At 39.8% G+C, this 22,946-nt stretch overlaps 1 protein-coding gene across 2 annotated transcripts; it reads left to right on the top strand.

The window, feature by feature from the left end:
- The first annotated feature begins 720 nt into the window (after nucleotides 1–720).
- On the top strand, nucleotides 721–22,819 carry LOC310958888 (AP2-associated protein kinase 1-like). Of its 2 annotated transcripts, none has more exons than XM_083930040.1 (20): nucleotides 721–1,664; nucleotides 3,651–3,769; nucleotides 4,843–4,951; nucleotides 5,263–5,405; nucleotides 6,210–6,331; nucleotides 6,707–6,788; nucleotides 7,139–7,271; nucleotides 7,412–7,515; nucleotides 7,842–7,924; nucleotides 8,088–8,248; nucleotides 8,689–8,810; nucleotides 9,145–9,483; nucleotides 9,892–10,031; nucleotides 10,129–10,337; nucleotides 10,434–10,523; nucleotides 12,707–12,802; nucleotides 13,078–13,185; nucleotides 13,324–13,494; nucleotides 14,684–14,791; nucleotides 20,440–22,819. In XM_083930040.1, exons 1-20 carry the CDS (start codon nucleotides 1,502–1,504, stop codon nucleotides 21,156–21,158), a joined length of 3,321 nt encoding a protein of 1,106 aa, XP_083786166.1. In that variant the 5' UTR covers nucleotides 721–1,501; the 3' UTR covers nucleotides 21,159–22,819. The 2 variants fall into 2 exon arrangements, with proteins under 2 accessions (XP_083786166.1, XP_083786167.1); XM_083930041.1 differs by lacking the exon at nucleotides 20,440–22,819 and adding an exon at nucleotides 15,339–16,977.
- The last annotated feature ends 127 nt before the right edge of the window (nucleotides 22,820–22,946 follow it).

Genomic DNA, 22,946 nt, shown 5'->3' with positions numbered 1-22,946 from the left:
AGTTTTGAAGGTAATATGGTAGTTGTCCAGTAAGGGCCTTATAGATAAAAAAAACGATACCAGTGAGTACAGAGTGGCCTTTGTTTTGCATTTAGTACTTGAACTTTTGTACATTTTCCCAGATATACATTTACTCAAGTAACAATTTCAATGAAATACTTGTGCAGTGTGGTATTAGTACTTTTACACTAGTGATCTGGTCCACCCCTGGTATAGATCTAATTTAAATAGCTTAAATTATCCATGTTTTACCATGTAACACATTTGTAGAGAAACAAGAAAACAGACTGTAGTTTCTTTTTAATTAGACAAATTACATTTAACCAAATACTGGCTATTTTGCCACTGATTTGTTAAACCCTCTGCAGTTCCTTTCACCAAGTGAGAGACTTCAATATTGTTGAATGTTTGTAGGGACCCCATCATGTCAGTTCTGATTTCTGGCAACTTTGCATTATTATTTTTTTTAACCTAATGTCTCTTAAATGTAAACTTGTTTTTTTAAGGTTTTTTTTCCACAGAAAATGAAATATACGAGCCGAGCGATTGGACCATGAACGCAGCATATGACCACATACGCGAGAGGGGTTGATGCTGCAGCAGCGGCGCTCTGAACTACACTACCCATAATTCCTTCCGCGCGTCAACAGCAACAGCTAGGATGTTGCGATATCGCTGGCAGCCAAAAGATTGCTGTGGTTGCAGAGACATCAGGCTGCTGGGTTGAAACCTTTACCTTAACGTGTTTAATAGATGTCAAATTCAGTTTTTTTTAGTAACACTTAAGGCTTTTATTTTTATGTCGAGTCTGCGCGTGTTTGTGTTGGTGAACGGCTGCCTCGCGCTAATGCGTTAGCTTACTAAAAAAAAAATCACAGTTTTAATGTAAATGGGAGCAATTAAATAGCTAACGGGGGCAGCTATGTGCCATGTAACGGCTGCTTCTCTTGACTGAGAATGGAAATATTTTTTCGGTTAACGCTATCAAACAAGTTACACGTCGGATACGTCGCAATATCTTCCAAGGATAACCTGGATAACCTTACACGAAATGTCATAGCGCGTAAGTAGCTAGCACTTAGCTAGCTTGGTAATGGCTGGACGAGATGGAGAAGAAGGACCTAATATTATCATCATCGTCAGCAGCAGCAGCAGCAGCCCGACCATGAACAGCTGGATGGACAGCTAAAAGAAAGACTTTCTTCCGGAGATGCTTTAGCCTCCTGTGTGGTGTAATTCACTTACATAACAGCTATTATAGTCGCAACCGCTCTAATAGCTATCACCAACTGGCTTGCAAGCAAATGGGACATTTGCCACCAAAAAAAATCTGTCAACATCATAAGTGACAAAAGGCACCACTGCAAATAGACTTTCTTGAAGCCTTCGGTCTTACCATCTGCATTACCTTCATCAGTGCAGTAATTCAGTGCACAGGAAACAAGCACTTCCTCTGTCTGATTAAAGCCGCACATATATTCTCACCTGTCGTTTGGACAACATGAGGAAGTTCTTTGATTCTCGTCGGGAGTTGGTGAGCTCTGGGCCCGGTTCTGGAGGAGGAGGCGGCAGCTCTGGGTCCAGTCATGCAGGCGGAAATTTCATTGGCAGAGCCTTCACTGTCGGGCGGCACCAAGTCACTGTTGAGGAGATAATTGCTGAAGGTGAGAATGGGTTGCACAAGCCCGAATGATGCCATTTGTTTGTTTTTTCCCTCCCATATATTTGTGTTGTTGAAGCCAGGGTATGATGTCTGTTGTGTAAGCCAAATGCATGAATCAAATGACAGCAGGGATGTAACCCTATGCCATCTGCACTGGAATGATGCAGCTTTGTGTATCTTGGATACATGAATGCAAAAAAAAAAGAGGCCTGCTGCTTTCTCCTGTACTCTGACTAACACAACAGTTTCCTCTTATAGCTGTTTTATGATTCAGAAGTGTGATTCAAGGAGATGGGGACCTACCTGGTGCCAGACGGTTGGAGAAGTTACTTGATACATTTTTAAAATGAATAACTGAATGTTAGTGTACAGTTGAGCTAATAGATGGCACATTTCTTTATAGATACCGGTGGCAGCATCTGCACCAAATCACTGATGCTGAAGTTGAGGCCTGTAATAGATCAAAACAGACATTTTATACATCATTTAAAGGTCCCATATTCTAAAATGGGACCCTTGGCTTTTTTTGATATAAAGCAGGTTGTGGTGCTATACATGTGAAAGTATCAAAACACTCAATCCACAAGGAAATGCACACAGCCCGTATTCAAAAACTATGTCTTTGAATGAGCTGTCAGGGGTTCTGTACAGTGATCCCTCAATTATACTAGATAGAAAGTGCCACTACAGTGCCGTTACAGTCATTCCCTGGCTGATGGTAAAGACAGGGCAGATGTAGCAGACCCGGAAAAGTAGACCAATCAGAGCAGACTGAAGAGACAGGCGCTTAAATAGGATGTGATGTAAGTTGTTAGGTCATAACTACTGAATAGGTAGAAAGTGCAGCTTTCCCAAGCTGGGAAATAGCAGTGTAGCAGCACCGATGCACACACAAACATAAGCGATCATTACCCGGGTGCAATGACAGGACAGAGACACAGAGAGCGTAGATGCTGAGGCCTCTTATCAATCACAGCAGACTGGATTTAAAGAGACAGCTGCTAACACAAAGCTTTTCAGCACGTGTGTTAGTGCAGGCACAGTTAGACTGAAAGAATGAAAAAAATAATGTGGTTTTTGAACATTTAAAGAAAACATGTTCTAGTCGAAGAGCAAAATACAGGTATGAATCTGAGAATTAGCTAAATTTGGAACCTTTATACCTGGGAATACCTTTTTTGTTATTCTTATATTCCTGTTTGTAGTGTTTTTAGATAAGTAAAACAGTTTCTTTAAACATCATGGGAGCCAACAGTACCTAGTAGTTTTATGCTGACTGCATACATGCTAATACAAGTACAGTTTAAAGATTAAATGTCAGAATATTGCAGTGATGTACATGCTTAAATACTCGTAAGACTGTTGTCAAACCGAGGCATTCCTTAACTCTATAGACTTTTGATTAAATCAATCTTCTTAACCATAGCTGGGGTAATTACATCTTTACAGTATTATTAGTATCGATGCAGCCTAAACCGGCACCCATGTTCTCAAATTTATAGTGCTACAGTTCCATACAATACCATTTCACTCATCTCAAGTTGACGATGCAGTATAAGCCGCAATGTCTGCCTGAAATCGCTGACCCTGTCACAATTAAACTCTGCAAAGTGAATTTGTCGTCTGAGCTATACCAGATGGTTAGGCCCCAATGTAGGCCTCAACGTAAAGCCTGCAGCAATGACATGACTAATACATAACGCTATAAGGCTGCACCATTTGGTCCTGATTGTCCGTAATGATGTTAGGCTACATGGACACAGATTGTAACAGTTGTGGAAGTGTTTGGGTGTTAAAACTTAGTATGCCAGCTACATTTCCAAAATCATAAGAAAACTTGTGAGAATGGTGTGATGATGCTAGAATTTCACCTTTTACTTTTTGTATTGATTGCCTTGAAACCTGGTTACGATCTTATAGAGTGCATCTACAGTAGGTTTTGGTAATCTACTGACATTTTCCTTTGTTCTCTTTATTAATCCTGCAGGTGGCTTTGCAATTGTGTTCCTTGTGCGGACAAATCAAGGGGTGCGTTGCGCCCTGAAGAGGATGTATGTCAACAATGAGCATGATCTGCAGGTGTGCAAATGCGAGATTCAAATAATGGTGAGTTGCTGAGATTAATGTTTGTGCTTGTTCTCACTCTGAGCGTGTGTGATTTTTTTCTGTGGGGGGTTAAAAGATCATACAACTACAAAGAAAAACAAATTGATTCTAAAATTGTCAAATCTCTAACAACCAAACATGCAAGTTCTCTGTTCTTTCAATAATTACTAAGAACACATTCTTATCCGGTACACATACAGCCTGCAGCAGGATTGTTCGGATGGTCATGCTGTATTTATTCATCTGGTTCTTGTTGTGCTTTGTTTTTGTTTTCATAGTTTTTGTATTGCATGTTCTGCCTCCCTCCTGGGATGTATTGTCCAGTGAGTTTCAGGACCACTGTAGGACCACTCAGGAAGGAAGGAAGCAATGGATGCACAAATTACAAAAAAATGGCTGATTGTTTAAATATTTAACAGAATAACGTAGAGTATAATCTAACAACTTAGGTTCTAGTTTTGTTTTCAAACCAACGCTAAGGGACCCTAAAACTTACTTTAAAGATATCTGGTGTCATTCTTATTGACATGTTTTCTTTACCTGTCAGTCTCTCGTTCTCATTCACTCTCCCCCCTCTTACACACACACACACACACACACACACACACACACATACACACACACATTAATAGACAGACAGTGCTTCACCTCAGCCGCAATCCTTGACATTTTTTCATTATTTAATCGCTTCTTGATTTCAGCTCCCCATCCCAGTTCCCTCTGCTGGTGATGACCTCAAACTGCATTGCAAGACACTGATCAGATTGAATGAAAATAAAGGGCAATGACATTAAACTTCTTATTAACCTCTTTTCAGCAAAATATGGAAATATTTCCTGCCCTTTCTGTAGTTGATTTTGTGTCGCAAATCCTTTAGTCACTTCTGTGGCATATTTTCTAAATGTTGAATTCAAAGTAGAAAATCAAGCCATCATGAAATACTTTCATTCATTTCCCTGGTCACATTCTACGTGCACACTATGCAGCATTTTAGAAGTGGTTGGGATTTTTGTTGCAACCTTATTGAACAGTGGTTTGTTAATGCTCTTGAATGTGCCTTTGTGTTCTTGCAGAAAGACCTTGTCGGTCACAAGAATATTGTTGGTTATCTGGACTCCAGTATTACAGCTATGGGATCAAGGGATGTATGGGAGGTTCTTATACTTATGGACTACTGCAAGGGTGAGTGCTGAAAGTGAAATGTATCTTCAATTACTGAAAGAGCTGGGTTTTTCAGGAGAGGGGCTTAAAGAGACAGGCGATAAAATGGAGCGTTACAGACCTAGGATGTATACAGGTTTATTCAGACAGACGGTATCAGAAAAATAATGTGTTTTTTTGACTGTGCATATATAAACATGATTTAGTAGAAACCAAAAGTACAAGTATGGACCTAAAAATGAACATAAGATGCCCCCTTTAATGTTCAATCATATCAATGAGGTTAATTCCCTGCTGTTTGTGCCGCTGTATAATTGGATATGGTTTTGCAGGGGGTCAGGTGGTCAATTTGATGAATCAGAGGCTGCAGACCGGCTTCACTGAGGCTGAGGTGCTGCAGATCTTCTGTGACACCTGCGATGCTGTTTCTCGCCTGCACCAGCGCAAGACACCCATCATCCACAGAGACCTTAAGGTGACACATTTTGACACTTTTTCTTCTGAGTAATGCTCTGCTCTGCAGTGTGTGTGTGTGACAGGACAGGCAGCTCATTCTGCGTTAACTCAGGGGCAATGCCTACTGTGGATCACCATGCTGCGTGTTTGAAGAATCATGTTTGTTATGTTCGAGTGAGGTGAAGCTGTGTTTTTTGCACAGTTCTATAAGGGAGACGACATTGTCAGTTTTCAGAATACTTCAAGTACCTATCCATTTCTTCCGAGCGCAGTCATCTGTGGTTGTTGCGTTAATTTTACATCACTGTCACTCTTTGATCCATATGGAAACACAACTTTTTATTGCAGTGCAGATTCCCTGATTTACATATAACTCTGAATTCCGTTGGAGCATTTTGAAAGGAACATGCCAGTACTGACTCTGACTTAAATCTGCATGTCATAATATGAAGGGGGCCTCACCTTGAGTTTAGGATTCAATAAGCATTGGTGAGCCGGTAATAATGGCCTTATAGGGTCCTTTATAAGATACTTATTACCATTATGTGTAGATATACGTGTTATTAATAGCATCATAAACACATTTATTGTTATATTATAAGACATTTAGAAAAACTTAATTTATTAGCAGTTAAGCTAAGAGTTAAAAAGTTAAGCATTTTTATGAGGACTTTATAAGGTCCACATTGCCTAATTATTACATGGACCTTAATATGAAGTGTTAGTGAATGGGTCAAACATTGCACCACCTTAACAGGGTCCTTTCCCTCCCAACGTTGCCCTACATGACTGGGTGTGAGTCTCATCTCTTCTATATCAACAGGTGGAGAACATCCTCCTGCATGACAAGGGTCATTATGTGCTGTGTGACTTTGGCAGCGCCACTAACAAGTTCCAGAGCCCACAGACTGAAGGGGTGGCCACCGTGGAGGAAGAGATTAAAAAGTTTGTGCCTCTTTTTGTCCTTCTGACAATATTTGCAGCTTCGATTCATTAGCACTCCTTTCAGCTACAGAATGGCTGCACACAAAACTGTCAGCAGGTTTTTTTTCCATTCATGAGCAGCTTCGGTGTTATTTTATAGACTAATTGCATTTTTCATCCTCATATGGATTGCAGAGTTCTGCACAGCATTGTTAATATTTCTGTGCAAAACAACCTGTCACTTGATCCAGAATGTAATTTGGAATAGTTAAAATCACTATTTTCATCATCATTTATGCATTTATGAGCACATAATACTGTCTAGGCTACTTTTTATTTCTTCTTGCTAATTTTTTCCTTTTTTGGTCATACTTATTTATTCATGTTTTCTTTCAGGTACACCACTTTATCATATCGTGCCCCTGAGATGGTGAACCTCTACAATAACAAGATTATCACCACAAAAGCAGATATCTGGGTGAGTGAGGAGGACAGACCTTTTTTTAATCTTGACGGATGTGCAGAATGGCTCATAGAGCTTACCGGACTTAAAACACATACTGTATATATCTTGTAAACTAAACACCACAGCCTCCATTGACGTAAAACATGATTAACCTATTGATTATGGTATACTTTGGGAAACTAATAACTGTCATTCACGATTACTGTACGTTGTACAGTGGAACCCAAGTTTTTAACAGTAGACCAGCTGATATTGATATTCTTTAATAATCTCCTCCTTCTTCCTCTTCCTCTCCCTCTTGTCCTCTCCTCCTGTCTCTTGTGTTTTGTGTGACGGCACGTGGATGTAATTGTCTTCTCCAGGCGCTGGGCTGTTTGCTGTACAAAGTGTGCTTCTTCACTCTGCCCTTTGGTGAAAGCCAGGTGGCCATCTGTGATGGCAGTTTCACCATTCCGGACAACTCCCGCTACTCTTATGATCTTCACTGCCTCATTCGTTAGTTCCTTTTAAACATTAATTATTGTTTTCAACAACATCAAATTCAGTTTTCACAAAGGCATGCACTTGTAGTTTAAGTGTGAATATCTACTTACTGAAGACTGTAACTCTCTTGGTTCCCCATGGTGTTTTTTCAGGGTACATGCTGGAGCCAGAACCAGACAAAAGACCAGATATCTACCAGGTGTCCCACTTTGCTTTTAAACTAGCTCAGCGAACTTGCCCTGTTCAGAATGTGAAGGTCAGTCTCTTTCAGCACCAGCATCAGCTGAAATATTTGTCTTTCTCATGTGTCTTATTCAGTGGAATCTACTATGGGCTGTCTGCCTGACCAACCAGTTGTCACACTGTGGGAGGGAAATCTGGACTAATTCATCAGTTAAAAACTGTTGATCATGCTTGTTAGCATTAACATTATGCATTATTCATTATTCATTATTACTACCAACTGCAAGAATCAGGAGGCTTACATTGTCAAATGATGTCAATACCATGGTCACTGGTAGTTGTCTTATGAAAAGTCAACCTTAAAACAAAAGATTTGGCATTTTTCTTTCCATAATCCAGAATTCTCCAATTCCTTCTAAACTTCCTGAGCCAGTCAAAGCGAGTGAGGCTGCGGCTGCAAAGAAGAACCAGGCTAAACCCAGGCAAGCATGACCTGCTTATATTGTATCACCATTAAAGATGTTGTATTACAGAATGTTGTGGAAGTAATAAGGTACAGTCAGTTTTCTGATACTCATTAAATAATTTTGTTAACACTATTTGCCGTGATTAACAAGAAAGCCAACATGCTCCCTTTGCTGCCAGACTGACAGATCCAATTCCCACCACCGAAACCTCCATCACCCCTCGCCAGAGGCCCAAAGCAACACATACCCAGCCTGCGGCTGGCATCCTACCCATCCAGCCTGCTGCTCTCACCCCTCGCAAGCGGGCTAATCTCCCTGGTGGTGCAGCTCAGCCTGTGGGTATGTACAGCACTCCATCCTTATTCCCCGTCATAGGAAAAAAAAGAGCTTTTGAGTAAAGATGTGCATAAAGACAGGAATCCCTCTAATCCTTTATGCACACATTGATTACTGCAATTCTCAACAGGAACAGATCATGTATGCAGGTTAAGACTCATGCCAATTAAAACAATCCAACCACAAGCCCAAATTGATTATGTAGTAATTTTCTCCACACTATGAAATGTTGTTCAGCTGATAACAGTTTTTGTACCTGTTACCTTTTTTTCAGCATTTAACAGATTATAACCCCCCCCCCTAAAAAAAATGGTCAGATGGACCTGTTTATGTTGCTTTATTTTTACATTGTTGCACATCTTTATAACTAAGTGAATTTAAGAGATTAAAATGTTTCCAAGCTGTTGAGTAATTTGCAGTCTGCTCTTTTTAACATCCCACAGGAGTCAGTTTAAACCTCTCTCAGCCAGCTGCAGCTCTGCAGTCACAGAAGGCACCGACTTCAATTCTACCACTCGTCCAGTCACAAAACAACTCAAGTCAGGCTGTGGCTCAACAGAAGCAGGTGCCTATTGACAAATTCTATTGAACAGACAGGAGCTTAGTACTATACCAAGTAAAATGCATGTTTGGCTGTTTGTGTCAGGGTGAGCATATAAAGGTCTCTACTTGAGTGCTTATGATTAATGCATTAGTAGATCGAGAGAAATTTATTGTTTTTTTTTATATAATAGACTATATCCTGAATCAAAAAATGAATGGATGAAAAAAATGAATGGATGAAAATAACCAAATGTATCATCCCTACACAAATGTAAATCCACAGTTGCTTGCAGAACCTGAAGCACAAAGTTGGTTTGCAAATGTAACAGATTCTGTCATTTATCTTTGTGTGATAGCCGGTGCAACCAGCCGCAGCTTCAGGAGCAGAGACAGCAGCCATCGCATCACCAGTCACCAAGGCTGACGTCCAACCACAAGCACAGCCAGTAGTTCAGCAACAGACCACCCCTCCCTCTGTGGCCATCTCCCAGCAGGCAGCTCAGACTCCATCAAGCCCGGCCCCACCTCAACGCCCAGCTCGACGCAAGCAGGCTCAGCAGCCAGCGGCTCAGCTTTCGCCCAGCAAACTGGCCTCTGGTCAGCCAACTGCAGCTCAGCAGCAGCAGATAACTGAGCCATCAGCTGCCCAGGCTCAGCCCGCCTCCACCGAGATCAGCCAAAAAGCAGCTGAGACGGTAAGTTCTGCTCACCATCCAGCTTCAACCAGTTCCTGAACATCATCACTGTAGAGCTGTCTGGATGAATTACTTCCTTTTTACTTCTTAAGCGGCATAGCCTGGTGTTCTCTTCTTCCATCTGTCCATCAATTGTGACTTTGTGGGGGGAAACATTTTGTAATAATATTTACTATCCCTGTTTGTTACGCTCTAAATCTGTCAATCATTTTCCTCATCTTCTCTTTATTTGGTCTGAGACTTTTTGCTTCAAATAAATGTGACTCAGTGAAATGAAAAACTTAATAGCATGGCAAGTCAACACAATTTGTGTCTAACATTAAAATTAAAAAACATTTAAACCATTTGGCTGTGAGACTTGTGAGATCCTCTCAACTTGGTCTCGAACTTCTGTGTTTGGTTAATCAGACTCCACCGGCCTCTCCAAAGACGACCGAAGAATGCGGCCACCAACGCACACCGAGTGACGGCACAACAAGCAGCGTTGTTGGAGTGAGTGACTCCTCACAGCAGTCACAAGGAGCTAACGGAGACACCGCCTTCAACCAGTAAGTTGCACGTGCACGGGAATAAAACTGAAGAATAGTTAAAAATCATCATTTGTCTTATTTATGATATTTTCTATGTGTTTTTTTTAAACCATAGATCACTTATATCGCAACCAAGCACGGCCCAGCTTATTCAGCTCGGTGTTGGTGATGCAAACCAGGATCAAAACAAAGCTGGACCCACTATTATTGCGGCCGGCGATGCCACCGACACCCCCTCACAGCCTGCATGGAACCCATTTGATGATGACAACTTTTCCAACCTCACTGCAGAGGAGTTCAAGGCTGAGGACAAAAAGCCTACTGGTGCTTTTATTAGTACTACTGTGAATATTGTATATGTGTGGTATTTTTTAATGTGGCAAACTGTTACAACTATGAGTTTACTTTTTTTTTTTCCAGATCTACCTTTAGAAAATGAGCAATCCTTCTCAGAGGAGTTGATCCCAGGCTTGCAGACCTCGACTGTGGATGATACAACCCAAGATACTGGCATGTCACATTTTATCCTTTCGTCTACAGAATCAATGTTTTTTCTTCTTTTCTTGCTTCTGTATAGACCCAGCCACACTGTCCCAACAAACCCAGACCTAAACGGTGTCTAGACCACAGGCGTCTCAGAAGCACTTTTCATTCACATGTCTCACTCAACAGATACATATTTTAATCTCTCTAGCTGTCTGCACCAGCTCTGTCAGGCTCAGCTGCGTTTATTTACACTTCAAGTTAGGGATCGACCGATATGAATATTTTAAGGTCCGATGCAGATACTGATTTCTTTTTCATTTGCCTTAGCCAATGGCCCATACGGACTGCCGATTTTCTTGAGCCGATATTTGGAGCCGATACTACTTTTGCTCCCTCAATTTACAACATAAAAATTACACAATGATGATAACAAATGTTACGAGTCTCAATTTTTAAAAAAGAAATATTTGTTTGACTTAAAAAAGGTGTCTCCAGCAACACTGAGCTGCCTGTGGACGCCTGTCTGTAAATAATGCTGGGAAAAAACGGCGAACGCAGCAGCCCGCAACGTTTCATAAACCAAAAAACCATAAATATCGGCTGATAATATCGGCCGACCGATGTATCATTCTATCACTACTTCAAGTCTATTTTTCAAACAAAAGGCTGATAATAGTGAGTTCATAAATAGGCTATTTATTTACATGTTGCAACATGGGCAGAGCAGAGCATGCTGTGTCTGGAGAAGTACACTCTGCTATGGATTAATCTCTCCCTTGATTTTTGGCCCAGTGGCTTGGAAGCAAGACTGGGGAATGGAACAGGTTTATTCAAGGGCAAACTGTAATCTACAATGTACATATACTGACAATTTCACTGTCTGTCATTGTCTGCCCTGCTGCTAGATGCTTTGAAATTTGCTGACGCAGTCGGAACCGTTATAGAAGCTCGTTTCTGTGTGGGATAAACACCGGTGGCACACAAGCGTGACGCTGACGTGTTGTGTTTGGTCAAAACACAGCTTGATATAACCAATTTAAATGCTTTTCTTACACAGCGACGGCTACATTTTCTTCTGCTTCAAAAAATGGTGTCTTTTACTTTAATTTATTGAAATATTATTATTATTATTATCTTATTCAATAAGAGTGATAAAGCTTGAAACACTGAACGAGAGGCTGTAGCAAGCAAACACACAATAGAAATTTAATCTTGTTTCAACTGTGGAAAAATATTTTGTTGAACTTTAAACCAATTTGATGGGAAATGTGCGCAGTATTACTAGTGTTCAAGTAAAAAAATAGCTTTGTACATTTGCATATTTTATATATTGGGTAAAAGGACTTCCCTTCACTTGGCAGCAATTGGACGCTTGGTCCGAGTGGTTAAACTAACAGACATTATCATCGCTTTGGCGAGGTAGCTCGGACTGAGTAAAGATATCTTGACATCCCACTTCAATACCTCACTATTGTGCTGATACCACATAATGCAGTGTACAGTATGAGTTCAAAGGAACATAATGTAATGTAAACCTGTTAATGCACCTGATCGATTAATCTGATAGCTTTAAGAAGCTTTTGAAAAGCAAGTGCTTCCCATGTCCATTACATAAATAAAGGGGTTGGTCAGAATGAAAGAAATTCCAACATTTAAATGACCTGACTATAATGATGTTAATGTAAAGAGTTCTGACAGTAAGCCACTATTTTTTATAGGTTTCCTTTAACGAGAAAGAAAAGTTTAAGAATGAATTTGCTCATAAACTATATTAGGCAGCAGTGTCGCTTGTGGGGTGATGCAAATGCACTCACAAGGAATTGCTGTGTTGTGTTAAATTGGATTTAAAGGTGCTCTATTCTAACTGAAAAAAGCGGACTGGGATTGCCTCCAGGCGGCTCTCACCACAATATATGAAATAGCAATGTTTTCTCACGCACTAACATGCACTGACATGCATGCGCGGCCAGACTGTCACAACAAACAACAGAGAAACCTGGATAGAGGAAGAGTGACTTCATTCTTTGCTCAGGACACTATGACTCCAGTATATCTTTACATTGAGAATATTAGTTTGCTGCTATATTAATGTTTTTTTCTTTTACTATATTGTACTATAATTAAATTCTTCTGCCATCTTTGAACCATTTGTATTGAAACACACCAACTAAATGGATTATAACTCTTTGCTGTTTTCTGTTTCCTAGTTGAAAGACCATCAAGCATTCTAGATGTGGATTCAGGAGCCTCACTGTTGGTTGTCCCGGATCCTTTTGGTATCCTCGAACTGTCAGATGCACCAGGTGAATATCTCCCTCTGTGGATCTATACTTCACACACACAATTCACCTGTATATGATTTGTTTTTTATTTGTCAAATTTATAAATTAGGATTCATTCATGAAATACCTTTGTCTCCTTTAAGCCATTGAAAAAACAAGTTATATCAGAAATCTTTTAAAACTTGAAAAAAGCATGTGTTGTCATGATGTATCCTTGGTAAAATTCATAAATAATAATAAAAAATATATGTAAGTGTGTGTCCTTAATCATCTCTTAATTCTTCCTTGGCCTTCAGAGAAGCTAATTGAAGGACTGAAGTCTCCAGACACATCTTCACTCATGCTTCCTGACCTCTTGTCATTGTCGGATCCCTTCGGTGGTTCTGTGGAAGAGTCTGCAAAAGGTGTGTGTGTGTGTGTGTGAGAACAGAAGCAACCTATGTTAGAGGGTTAGTGCATTTTAGAAACAATGTAGATCTTAGGGCCATGTCTCCTTATCCTCTTTGTTCTAGAACGCTAACTAAACTTTACCCTCCCCCCAGACCCTCTGACCACAGACGACTCTCTTCTGGGCTGCTCTCTGATCTCTGGTCCGTCCGTCCCTCCGGTAGCGAGCAGTGCCACATCCTCTGTCTCTTCTGCTCCCACCTCCGCTGCCTCTGCTTTGGATGATTTCAGTCTGTTGTCTGGGGACTGTGCACAGCCTATATCAGGTACGCTGTAAAACTTCTACATTCACATGATTATGAACGCCAGTGTTTCTAATGAGCGACAGAAATGTGTCTATCCTACAAGAAGTATTCAAAAGATCCAAATTTTGCCAAAGAATGCTTGACAAATTCTTGTTTACATACGCTTTGAATCGATATTGTTTTTCATGATGATGAGTGATCATTTTTAATCTGTTCTATGTTATCCATTTTATCCAGAAAGAGTTATTTTATTGCTGTTCTAAAAAATAATTTTAAACTGTGATCCTTTAAGATCAGAGGAGAAGAAACTGTAAAGTTCCATTAAAGCACAACTTAAATCTCAATTAGTCATCCAGTTTTGCAGTCAAAAATGATGTCAACCAGTTTTTTCATAAAATGACTGATTATTTTTTTATTTTATTTTTAAGTAATAAGATTAATAAGGGTTTTGGTGATTTCTCAGAAATGCTCCTTTTCATCTCCCGGCTGAAGGAACCTGTCGATGTCTGAGTTTGACTGACATCAGCTGCCAGTCTGATATCGGTACTGAACACCGGCAGTAAGATAAACCAAAGAAACCAGCGGCGTACCTCATAGGTCATAGGTAGACAGTGTGTTGTCAGCATCAATACTGAATAATAAAAAGCACACAAAGATCTGACAGAACCAAGGTGATGGTTGTAAGCTTCTATTATATAAGAAGGAGACTTGAGCAGGAAAGCAAAGTGCAATGTGTTTAGTTGTTCAAACACTGGCTTTCTTGTGTATGATAGAATGATGGTCGTGCCTAAATGTTATCTGTTGCACATTAATAAAAGTTTTTTGTGCTTCTTTTGAATGGAATAATCTATAAAATCCAAACCGAATCGAGAGCGCCACAGCTGTGGTCTAGTTGTTGGCTCTTGGCTGGTGAACGGCGGCATTTAGCTGTTGTTGACACCAGTGCCAGCTCTAATTCACTGCCTGACTGTGTGCAGCAGCTGCATGATCCTAATTACTCCTGATCTCTCCTCATAATATCTCATCAGACAGGCTTTCTACCGCTGCAGAGCTTCCAGTGTGCTTTTTGCAGTTACTGCTGATTTCTGAAAATGTTTATCCATCTTTATCATTTCGCCCCTTATCTAAAAAAATTTTGACTTGAGTTTTTTGGGACAACTGGGCTTTCATACTTACTTTTAACCACCCACCTTTCTTTGATCCTCCGCAGACTCGTCTCTCCTGATCTCAGACTTGGAGCCCCAGCAGGCCGCTGCAGAGGCTGGCACAGAGGATGAGTTTGATCCGATTCCCGTCACAGGCCGAAAGAACTCCCAGGGTAAGTCTCTGCATTCTCCAACAGCAAGCACAGGTTGGTCAAGTTGGTACTGAAGCTTAAAGGAGCAAAAAGCGAAATCACTTCACCGCTAGGTCTGCTGTTGCTGCGAGCAAATATCTACACCGAGCAAAACATCACCATTTTATGGAACATGTCAATTTTTTAAATTCCTCCAGTCTAGAAATAATGAATTTACGCTTATTGCTCCTTTAAAGATACAGTGATTTGCTGTTTATTGGGTTTCCCTCAGTTGCATGCTGATTAGCTAAAATAACGAATGCAATAGTCACACCTGCTGATAACGGGATCAGTTGCCTGCACTAATTTTACATCCTCAGAATGTTTTAAAACCAGTTGAGGTAAATGGGTAAATTCTGCCCTCTCTTTCTCTCTTCTCTCTCTCTCTTTCTTGACCTCTCTCCCCCCCTCCTTGACTGCTATGTTGCTTGTTGTAACTCCTGCTCCTCTGCTTCTCCCCCTCCCTCTGTTTGCCTGTATTCGTCTCGTCCCCCGCTTCTCCCCCCCTCCCTCTTGTCTCTCCGGCCAGTTTCAGGAGGCCACTCGCGCAGTAACAGTGGTGGCTCTGAATCCAGCCTGCCCAGCTTGGCCCGCTCCCTGCTGCTGGTGGACCAGCTCATCGACTTGTAGGCGGCGCCCCCTTCCCCTCCCGTAGAAGCTGTAACACTGGATTATAGATTGGCATAGCATAACGGCAATCAACACTGTTGTCTTAGCTATCTTCCTGCAACCCCCTCGGCTGTCTTCTCCATTCTAGTTCCTACAGTAGAAACGTCCTTCGCCTTTCAGCGCTTCTTCATACCTGCCCCTCTCCGCCGTATCAATTGCATTATCTGGCTTCTCTTCACCTCTCATCTCTCACCCTCTCACTCATATTTTCTCTTTGTTGTAGTCTCGACACATCATGTATCATCCATTGGTTTAAAGAGTGGCCAGAGCACTAACACTATCCTTTCTAAAGATTAAACCATTCCGTCTTTCTGTCAATCAGGATATATTATTGCTATCCAGTTTGTTTGAGCAATATTGCATTATGTCTAATAGCAAACAATAGAAGATCATTGTTGTAATGTACAATAGGCATAGTTATAAGTGGCTGTAGTTCTTATCGTGCACAAGTGAAATTGTCGTTGTTTGCCTTGTGTTAAATCCTCCTCCCTAGATTTATTTGCACATTTTTAAAGTAAAAAGCATGGAAATGTTAAATGACCATTTATCCAAACGAGGTCAGTTTATTTCTTCTATAAAAGGGAAACTTAGTCATGTAGCCTGATTTGCACGGTAGCATAAATGTGACCTCTGTCAAGAGCTGTTGGATGGAATATCTTTAACAATTTAAAGCTGCTATAGAATAGAAGGAAAAACTACAATCTGGAAACAAAACAGCCATAATTCCACGACCTACACTACAAACACTATACTGAGTGTTTGTGATGGAGAGAAGGGCAGTTAAACTTTCCCCGATCATACGTAACGGTGAAGTGCCATAAAATAATCTGTGAATAAAATGCTGACAGGTGGAGACGATTTGTGAGCTAACTCTAAATATAACTAGAAAACTAAATTAATCCAAGCAAGGACCAGTTCTCATTTGCTAATATTTTGATCTCATTTCAAATTTTATCCATGAGGAAAGCAACAGCTTGTTTTAGGATTAAATGACAAATCGGAATCATTCCACAGTGTTCATGCAGTGTACCATATAAATCAAAAAATATGCATGAAATCATGAAAATAATTTGAATAATCAGCAGCAATAGTAAGTCGTAGAAATACAGTAACTTTTATCAAGAGACAGACTATTTATGACGATCCAGGTCATTTTTGGCATTAACAGAAACAGTCTTATATGGGATTTTGAAAAAAGATCACTCACTCGCACTTTTTGTTTAAATGGCAACATAAACATTCATTCCGCATTGTGCAATCCTTCATACATTCCTGTGATTTGTTCACTTCTGATTTATGTAAATAGATATCTGCAACCCCTGCAGCCTCTTATCCAGACCATAGAATTGGTTATTCTTCCTGTGTATATATATATTAAGTCATTGTCATAAAGCTTTACTTGTGGAAAACTTATTGCTTTACTTGTGGAATCTCATATATATATATATGTCTATATATCTATATAGATATATAGATATATAGACATATATATGACTGAAAATGACATTGTTTTCCTGTTAATAAATGTTAATATGAATAGAGTGTTAGAGAATGAATGTAAGAAATAAATAGTAGTCTATAATTAAAAATATCTATGATTCTGACACCATAATCACTGAATAATATTGAAGAATACTCTATATAAATATTTCATTCCCCTTTGTGGAATTGTGTGTTGAGAAAGTTTTTTTTCTTGGTTACATCTACTCAATTATTGTCAGTACATTAAAATGTATAGATGATAATCCTGGTCTTTGTTCTACCTGGAGATTAGGCTGAATCCTATGTCTTATTCCACCTCCTCTACCTTTTGTGAGAAGAAAGTGAGCCTGTGTTACGTTTGTTTATATGGACTGATGAAGGATTATATTTTTATTCAAAACAGTTGACAGTTTTCTGGAAAGTTGGCGCTTAATCTCTTTGAATCTTAGTCCTAAAGTAGAACTTTTTCTGAAAAATGTGTGCTTTGTAAAGTTTTGTTTCTTTGCTTTACCGGCTTCAGTGATCACATAATTCATATCGAAAAGCATGGCGGTGTTGTTGAATGTTATGTTCATGTGTGTTGTTATACAGTGTTATGAGTACGTGTGGGTATGGGTGCGTGTGTGTGGAGTCAGAATTGTTGGATGTGTTTCCAGTAGCCTACTTGTGTTGTTGTTTGCTGCAAATATGACGACGGTCATGTTGTCATTAAAATCTCTTCTGAAAGCACAGCACCCCATCCCCTCTAAATTCTCTCAGGAAGTCCGAGCTACATCTGAGAATTGGATATTGGCTTACTGCTCCCCAGTCTCGCTGTCCTCTGAAAGTCTGCGTTCCATATTATAGTTAAGAGAACTTGTCTGATAGGTTCACATGTGAGGGGCTCTGTGAAGTGTGAAAGGGTTGGAGCTGTCTTACAGTGGAGACACACCACTCAGCATTAAATCAGCTGTCCAGGGTTTGAAATAATCAGCTCGAATTAGGAATAAAAATGTTTCTTTAGGATCAGACCAAGGTGTTTTGTTTCTCATGCATGATGACAGTGGTATGACAACTCTCTTTTTCCTTTTTGTGATGTAGAAATTCATTGTTTTTGGAGGATCTACTTAAAATAGTTCCTTCTGTAGGTGGCAAGGCCTGAGAGGCAAGTGTTTTTTTTGTTTGTTTTTTTCTTCTGGTGATCCATTTTCTATCACAATTAAAAAAAATACCGACCAAAACTCTTTTTTTCACAGGTGAAAAAAAAGAACAACATAAACAATCCTGGTAAAACTTTTCTTTCATCTGTTCTCAAGTCATAAACACAGAATTTTAGAAAATGTATCGCCAAAAAAATACACTTGCTTCCCGGGGCTTCCATACAATTCTGTGATTTAAAAAGATTAACCAGGATTCATTGTTTTTCTTTTTTGTTATTTGGTATTGAAGCATAACAAGAATTCGGAACGTTAAACAAATCAGTCAAACTGTGGTTTAATGCTGATAAAGTGCACTAATACTAATTCCTCTTGCGTACACGTAATATCAAATACAATGTAGTTACCAGATGCATGGAGCGCAGTTACTGACTGATTCACATGTTCTTTGATGGTAAAAGGTAAGACAATTGGGTTTAAACATCTTCGTTTCGTAGAACTTTTTGAATGACGTCCTCTTGGGAAAAAAAATAAATAAATAAATTTAAAGGAGTGGCTGGTTTCAAAGGTGTATTCACTGTAGGTACTGCATGTGTAAGTGAAGGCTTATGTTGTATTTATCACCCTTTGTGATCCTTCCTCTGAACAACTCATTTGCAGTTACTGTTTGAACCTATGCAACTCCTGAGCTTTCTCCCTGTAGCCGCCAGTGTGCTGTTGTAATCGGTAAAGCCACGCAGCTAGTGAGAATAACACGCGATGTGAAACAGAAGCCCCTCATTTTCTCTGTTGTTTTTGCCAAAAATGAAATCCGTCAATTATCTGATACTATTGAGTGTTTTGAGACACCTCTTGTCTTGGCCCACACCTGCGTCAGAGCTGTGTTATTGTGTGCTCCTTCTATTTTTGTGAGATAATTAAAGAATTATAAAGGGATGGCAAATAAAATACAAATGTGAATGTCAACGTGTTGAGTATTGATTGTAAGATTCTTTTTGTTGTCCAGAATATTGGTTGATATGACTCAATGAATGTACATGATACTCAGCTTTTATAGGTCTATTCCACATTTTAAACCACTTTGCTGTAGACACTGTCTTATCTTTAAACTAGTATTTACAGTCTGTTTACAGCATTTAGGGACTACTACTTTAAAATTCTGATAGATCTCCCAATGCTAGCGGCTCTTTGCTACATTAGCTGCTACTAGCATAAGAAACCTGAAACTGCCCAAACTCAGTGGTCGAGTTGCATAGTGGACAATGTAGGCCCCAGGTTTTGGCAAGGAGAAGATGATATTTTTGTTTCTGCTGCATGAATTTGTGTCCCTTTTTTCCCTAAAAACTGTCCATCACGAGTTATGACGATATTAAAGAAGTGCAATGCTAATTTGATAGGAGTGTTCCTTCAATAGCTTCTCATCAGACTTGCATGCAAAGATATCTGCATTGGCTGAGATACTGAGGGCTTGAATGAGCTGGTAAATGATTTGTTCATTTGAAACATAATATAATCGGGGAGATTTAATTGTGTAATGCACTAATCAAATTCTTATTCTGCTCAGATAGCAGGTTAATTCTACTCAGGTAAGGCATCCATGCCCCATTAAAATGTCAATCCATTGTTTTTTTTCTTTTGTTTTTTTTCTTTGTCTTTACCTTTTAAGAGGTCATCAGTTTTTGCTTGCATAAACCTGCACCTGTGCGCGTGTTAGGATCATTTCCGCAGACCTGCCAACAAATCGTCCATTATTTTATTATTTAAATGTAAAATGTCCTGCTAAATACATATCTTGGTCGCAACTCTCTAATAACAAAATTCAAGAGGTCTTTATTAAAAAAAATGCGTGTCAGAGACGTGTATTTCGACCGATATATCATTATTGGAACTCTGATATATTGATCAGAACTAGATATCCAGTGGATATTTTTCACATCACCCGTCTGAGCCTGAAGATTCAGGACATTTAATTAAAAGAACTCAAGAACATGTTTCACCTTTGCCACTTTACTTTGATTTTCTTTTCCTAAAACCCAACAGGATTTTCCTTTCACCAGTTCATGTTAATGGGTTTTGATCTACTTGAGAAAGATTGTCCAGACAAACATTTATTTTCCACCAGAGTGGAAATTATTCTTTAGCTCACAAAACCCAAAATAGCACAAGAAGAGAACAAATATGATACTCTAGAAGTCTAAAGCTCGAGAGTACAAATTCCTCAACAACCCTATCTGTAATAGATAGCGAATATTATATTTTCTTTCATTTCAGATTCAGAGTTCAGCAAAGCTTTCAAGTATGTATCCTCATATCTGAACTCTCTCCCGTCTTTTCCACATACAGACCTGCAGGGGGAGCTCCACAGTAATGTACTGCGAGCTGCTCGGGATGTGGCTTCTGTGCAGCTCGCTCCGAAGAATCAAGGGCCGAGGATCCAGCAGGAGACTGCTGCACATGTCTTTAATAAACACATGTTGCCATCAGATGAGAGGAGCATACAGCACCATACAATACCAGCTACTTCCACCAGCCTGCCTTTCATACCTGTCAACCAAGTATCCCAGTTCCAGCCCCCGAACAGCCCAGTCACCTCTGATGTCTTCCAGCTGGCCCCTTTTAAAACGCCAGGAAAAGAAAGCAAGATGGCATTCAGCTGCTCCTCTTTTTGTGCATCTCATAAACCTGCTGAGACATCTGATGTTTTCCTCCAGGCACCGTTTGGAAAGAGGCAAGAAACCACCAAGGCAGTTCCTACGAATACTCACATATATACATCTGGAACACAGCAGATTCAAACCAGCAAACAGTGTCACCTGGTCCCATTATCACCTCCTCCGGGTCCTCAGTCTCTTGGTATTCGGGCCCGTCGTCTGCACACAGAGGCACCACTGCTCCAACAGCCAGTGGCGGTGCACCGGGTCGTCTCCAGGATCGGTCAGCAAGCCGCCGTTGGTTCGGTAGCTGTGGGGCCTCTGCATTCCTGGACTATCGGGGGAAGACCTCTGGATGATCCGTTCGCTGCCGCACCTTTTCAACCGAGATGCTCCCAGGGGAAACCTTGATTATAAAATCGTGTCCAAGTCAGAGTTTTTAGAGACTTAAGAAAGAGCCAAAGTACACTTGAGTCGCAGTATTACCCACATTTCTAATGTAGTCTCTCTTACACTATTACTGCAGTATTAAAACAAGTAAATGATCCTGTTACAAATGATTGCATGTTTAAACTTGATGTTCTACCTCAGCCATTGATTTACTTCCAGTCTCAGCACAACAGTGCATCATTTCAGCACTTTACAAACAGTGTGAACTTGGACAGGGAAGTTCTTATGATGAACTTGAAGGATTGGTCATGGAATCAGTTTAAAACCAAATTTAGGATATCAAAAACAGTGTTGATTAAAAGGCCCAATCTTACCATGTAAATAGCAGTTTTAGTCAGTTAATGAATAAACAGCATTCAGTGTTTTTCTTTATGATATATGGGTCTGTTTTACTCAAACCTTTACAAACAGTACTGTTTTAATTTGTATTATTCTAATGCTATAATATTTACCAGCATCATCAAAGCAGCTGTTTTCAGTTTCAGCCAAAGTGGCCCAAATCAGATAGTAATCATATGTGGCTCAGATCTGATTTTTCAAAACATTGTGAACAGCACAAATCACATGCAATTTGATCTTTTCACTTCTGACTTGGGCCACTTTAGCTACGTTCATACTGTATTTAAGGCCTTAATGCTCAATTCCGATTTTCTTCCATCGATCCGATCGTGGTCCTAAATCAGATGCAGGTCTGATATTTTTGCAATACAACTTCCATCTGAACAGTCACATTGGAATGCATCTGACTTTTGCTGCATTCATTCATTCACTCCACCAAAACAAAAACATTTTGCCTCTCTTTCTCCTCATCCTCATTACCATTATCACTGCACTTCACTTATAAGTGAAGCCATGAACAAGGACATCAATGGCCTCCATGTTTATGTCCTTACAACAGCCTGCTGCATGTTATTGCTCTTTTGCACATGCGGATCATTTCTTAACAGATCAAATCTGAGCATTAAGTCTGAATTGAGCACTAAGGCTTGCACTGTGACCGTAGTCTTTGTATTAAAAGAAAGTAGATCAATTTGATTTATTGCAGTTTAGTTGTTTGCCCTCTTGGTTTTTGAAATTAAGATACGGACTGTGCCTTTAATAGCAGTCATATTGTTTCTCCAACATGGTTGCAAGCCTCTTATGTGCTGCAAAAGAAACCAAACATGCCAAAGGAACTGTTGTTACTTGGAAGCACTGTAAACTCTTCACAAGGGTTTTAAGAAAAGACAGGCAAGTTACATAAAATCCTAAATGTCTGATCACGAGAGCTGTACTGGAACCAGTATGATGTTAAGATTTGGTTTCAAGCTCAGTTTACCTGCTTTACTGCTTAACAATTGTTCATAGTTGTGAACAGACCTTTATTAGTTCTCTTGGAAGTACTTTTTACCTGCTAATCTTGTCTGGTCTTGGTATTTTAACTTAAACATATCATGTCTGTGGTTACAATGTTACAGCGTAAGGCGGCATGTCAGAAGGGATTCTCAAGAAACATCATCTCTGCTGAGCTGTCTCCTTAGTAAGTTTATTTTAAAGTGATATGATTTCAAATTATGCTTGTAATTTTGATTTATACTTTTTGTAAACCATGCTGCCTTGCCATGCTAACAGTATTTGCATATTTCTTAAACTTTATTAAAGCTTTGTAAACATAATGGCATCCTGGTCTTTCTGCTTGTGCCTTATTGCCAGATTTTACCTGAGATGGGACATGATGGCAAGTAGAGCATCACATGGTCTTGGAGAGGC

The sequence above is a fragment of the Echiichthys vipera genome, assembly GCF_963691815.1.
Source record: "Echiichthys vipera genome assembly, chromosome: 16".
In the NCBI taxonomy this organism is placed as follows: Eukaryota; Metazoa; Chordata; class Actinopteri; order Perciformes; family Trachinidae; genus Echiichthys; species Echiichthys vipera.
The sequence above is the reverse complement of the archived record's forward strand: the minus strand, read 5'-3'. Positions and strand labels throughout refer to the sequence as shown.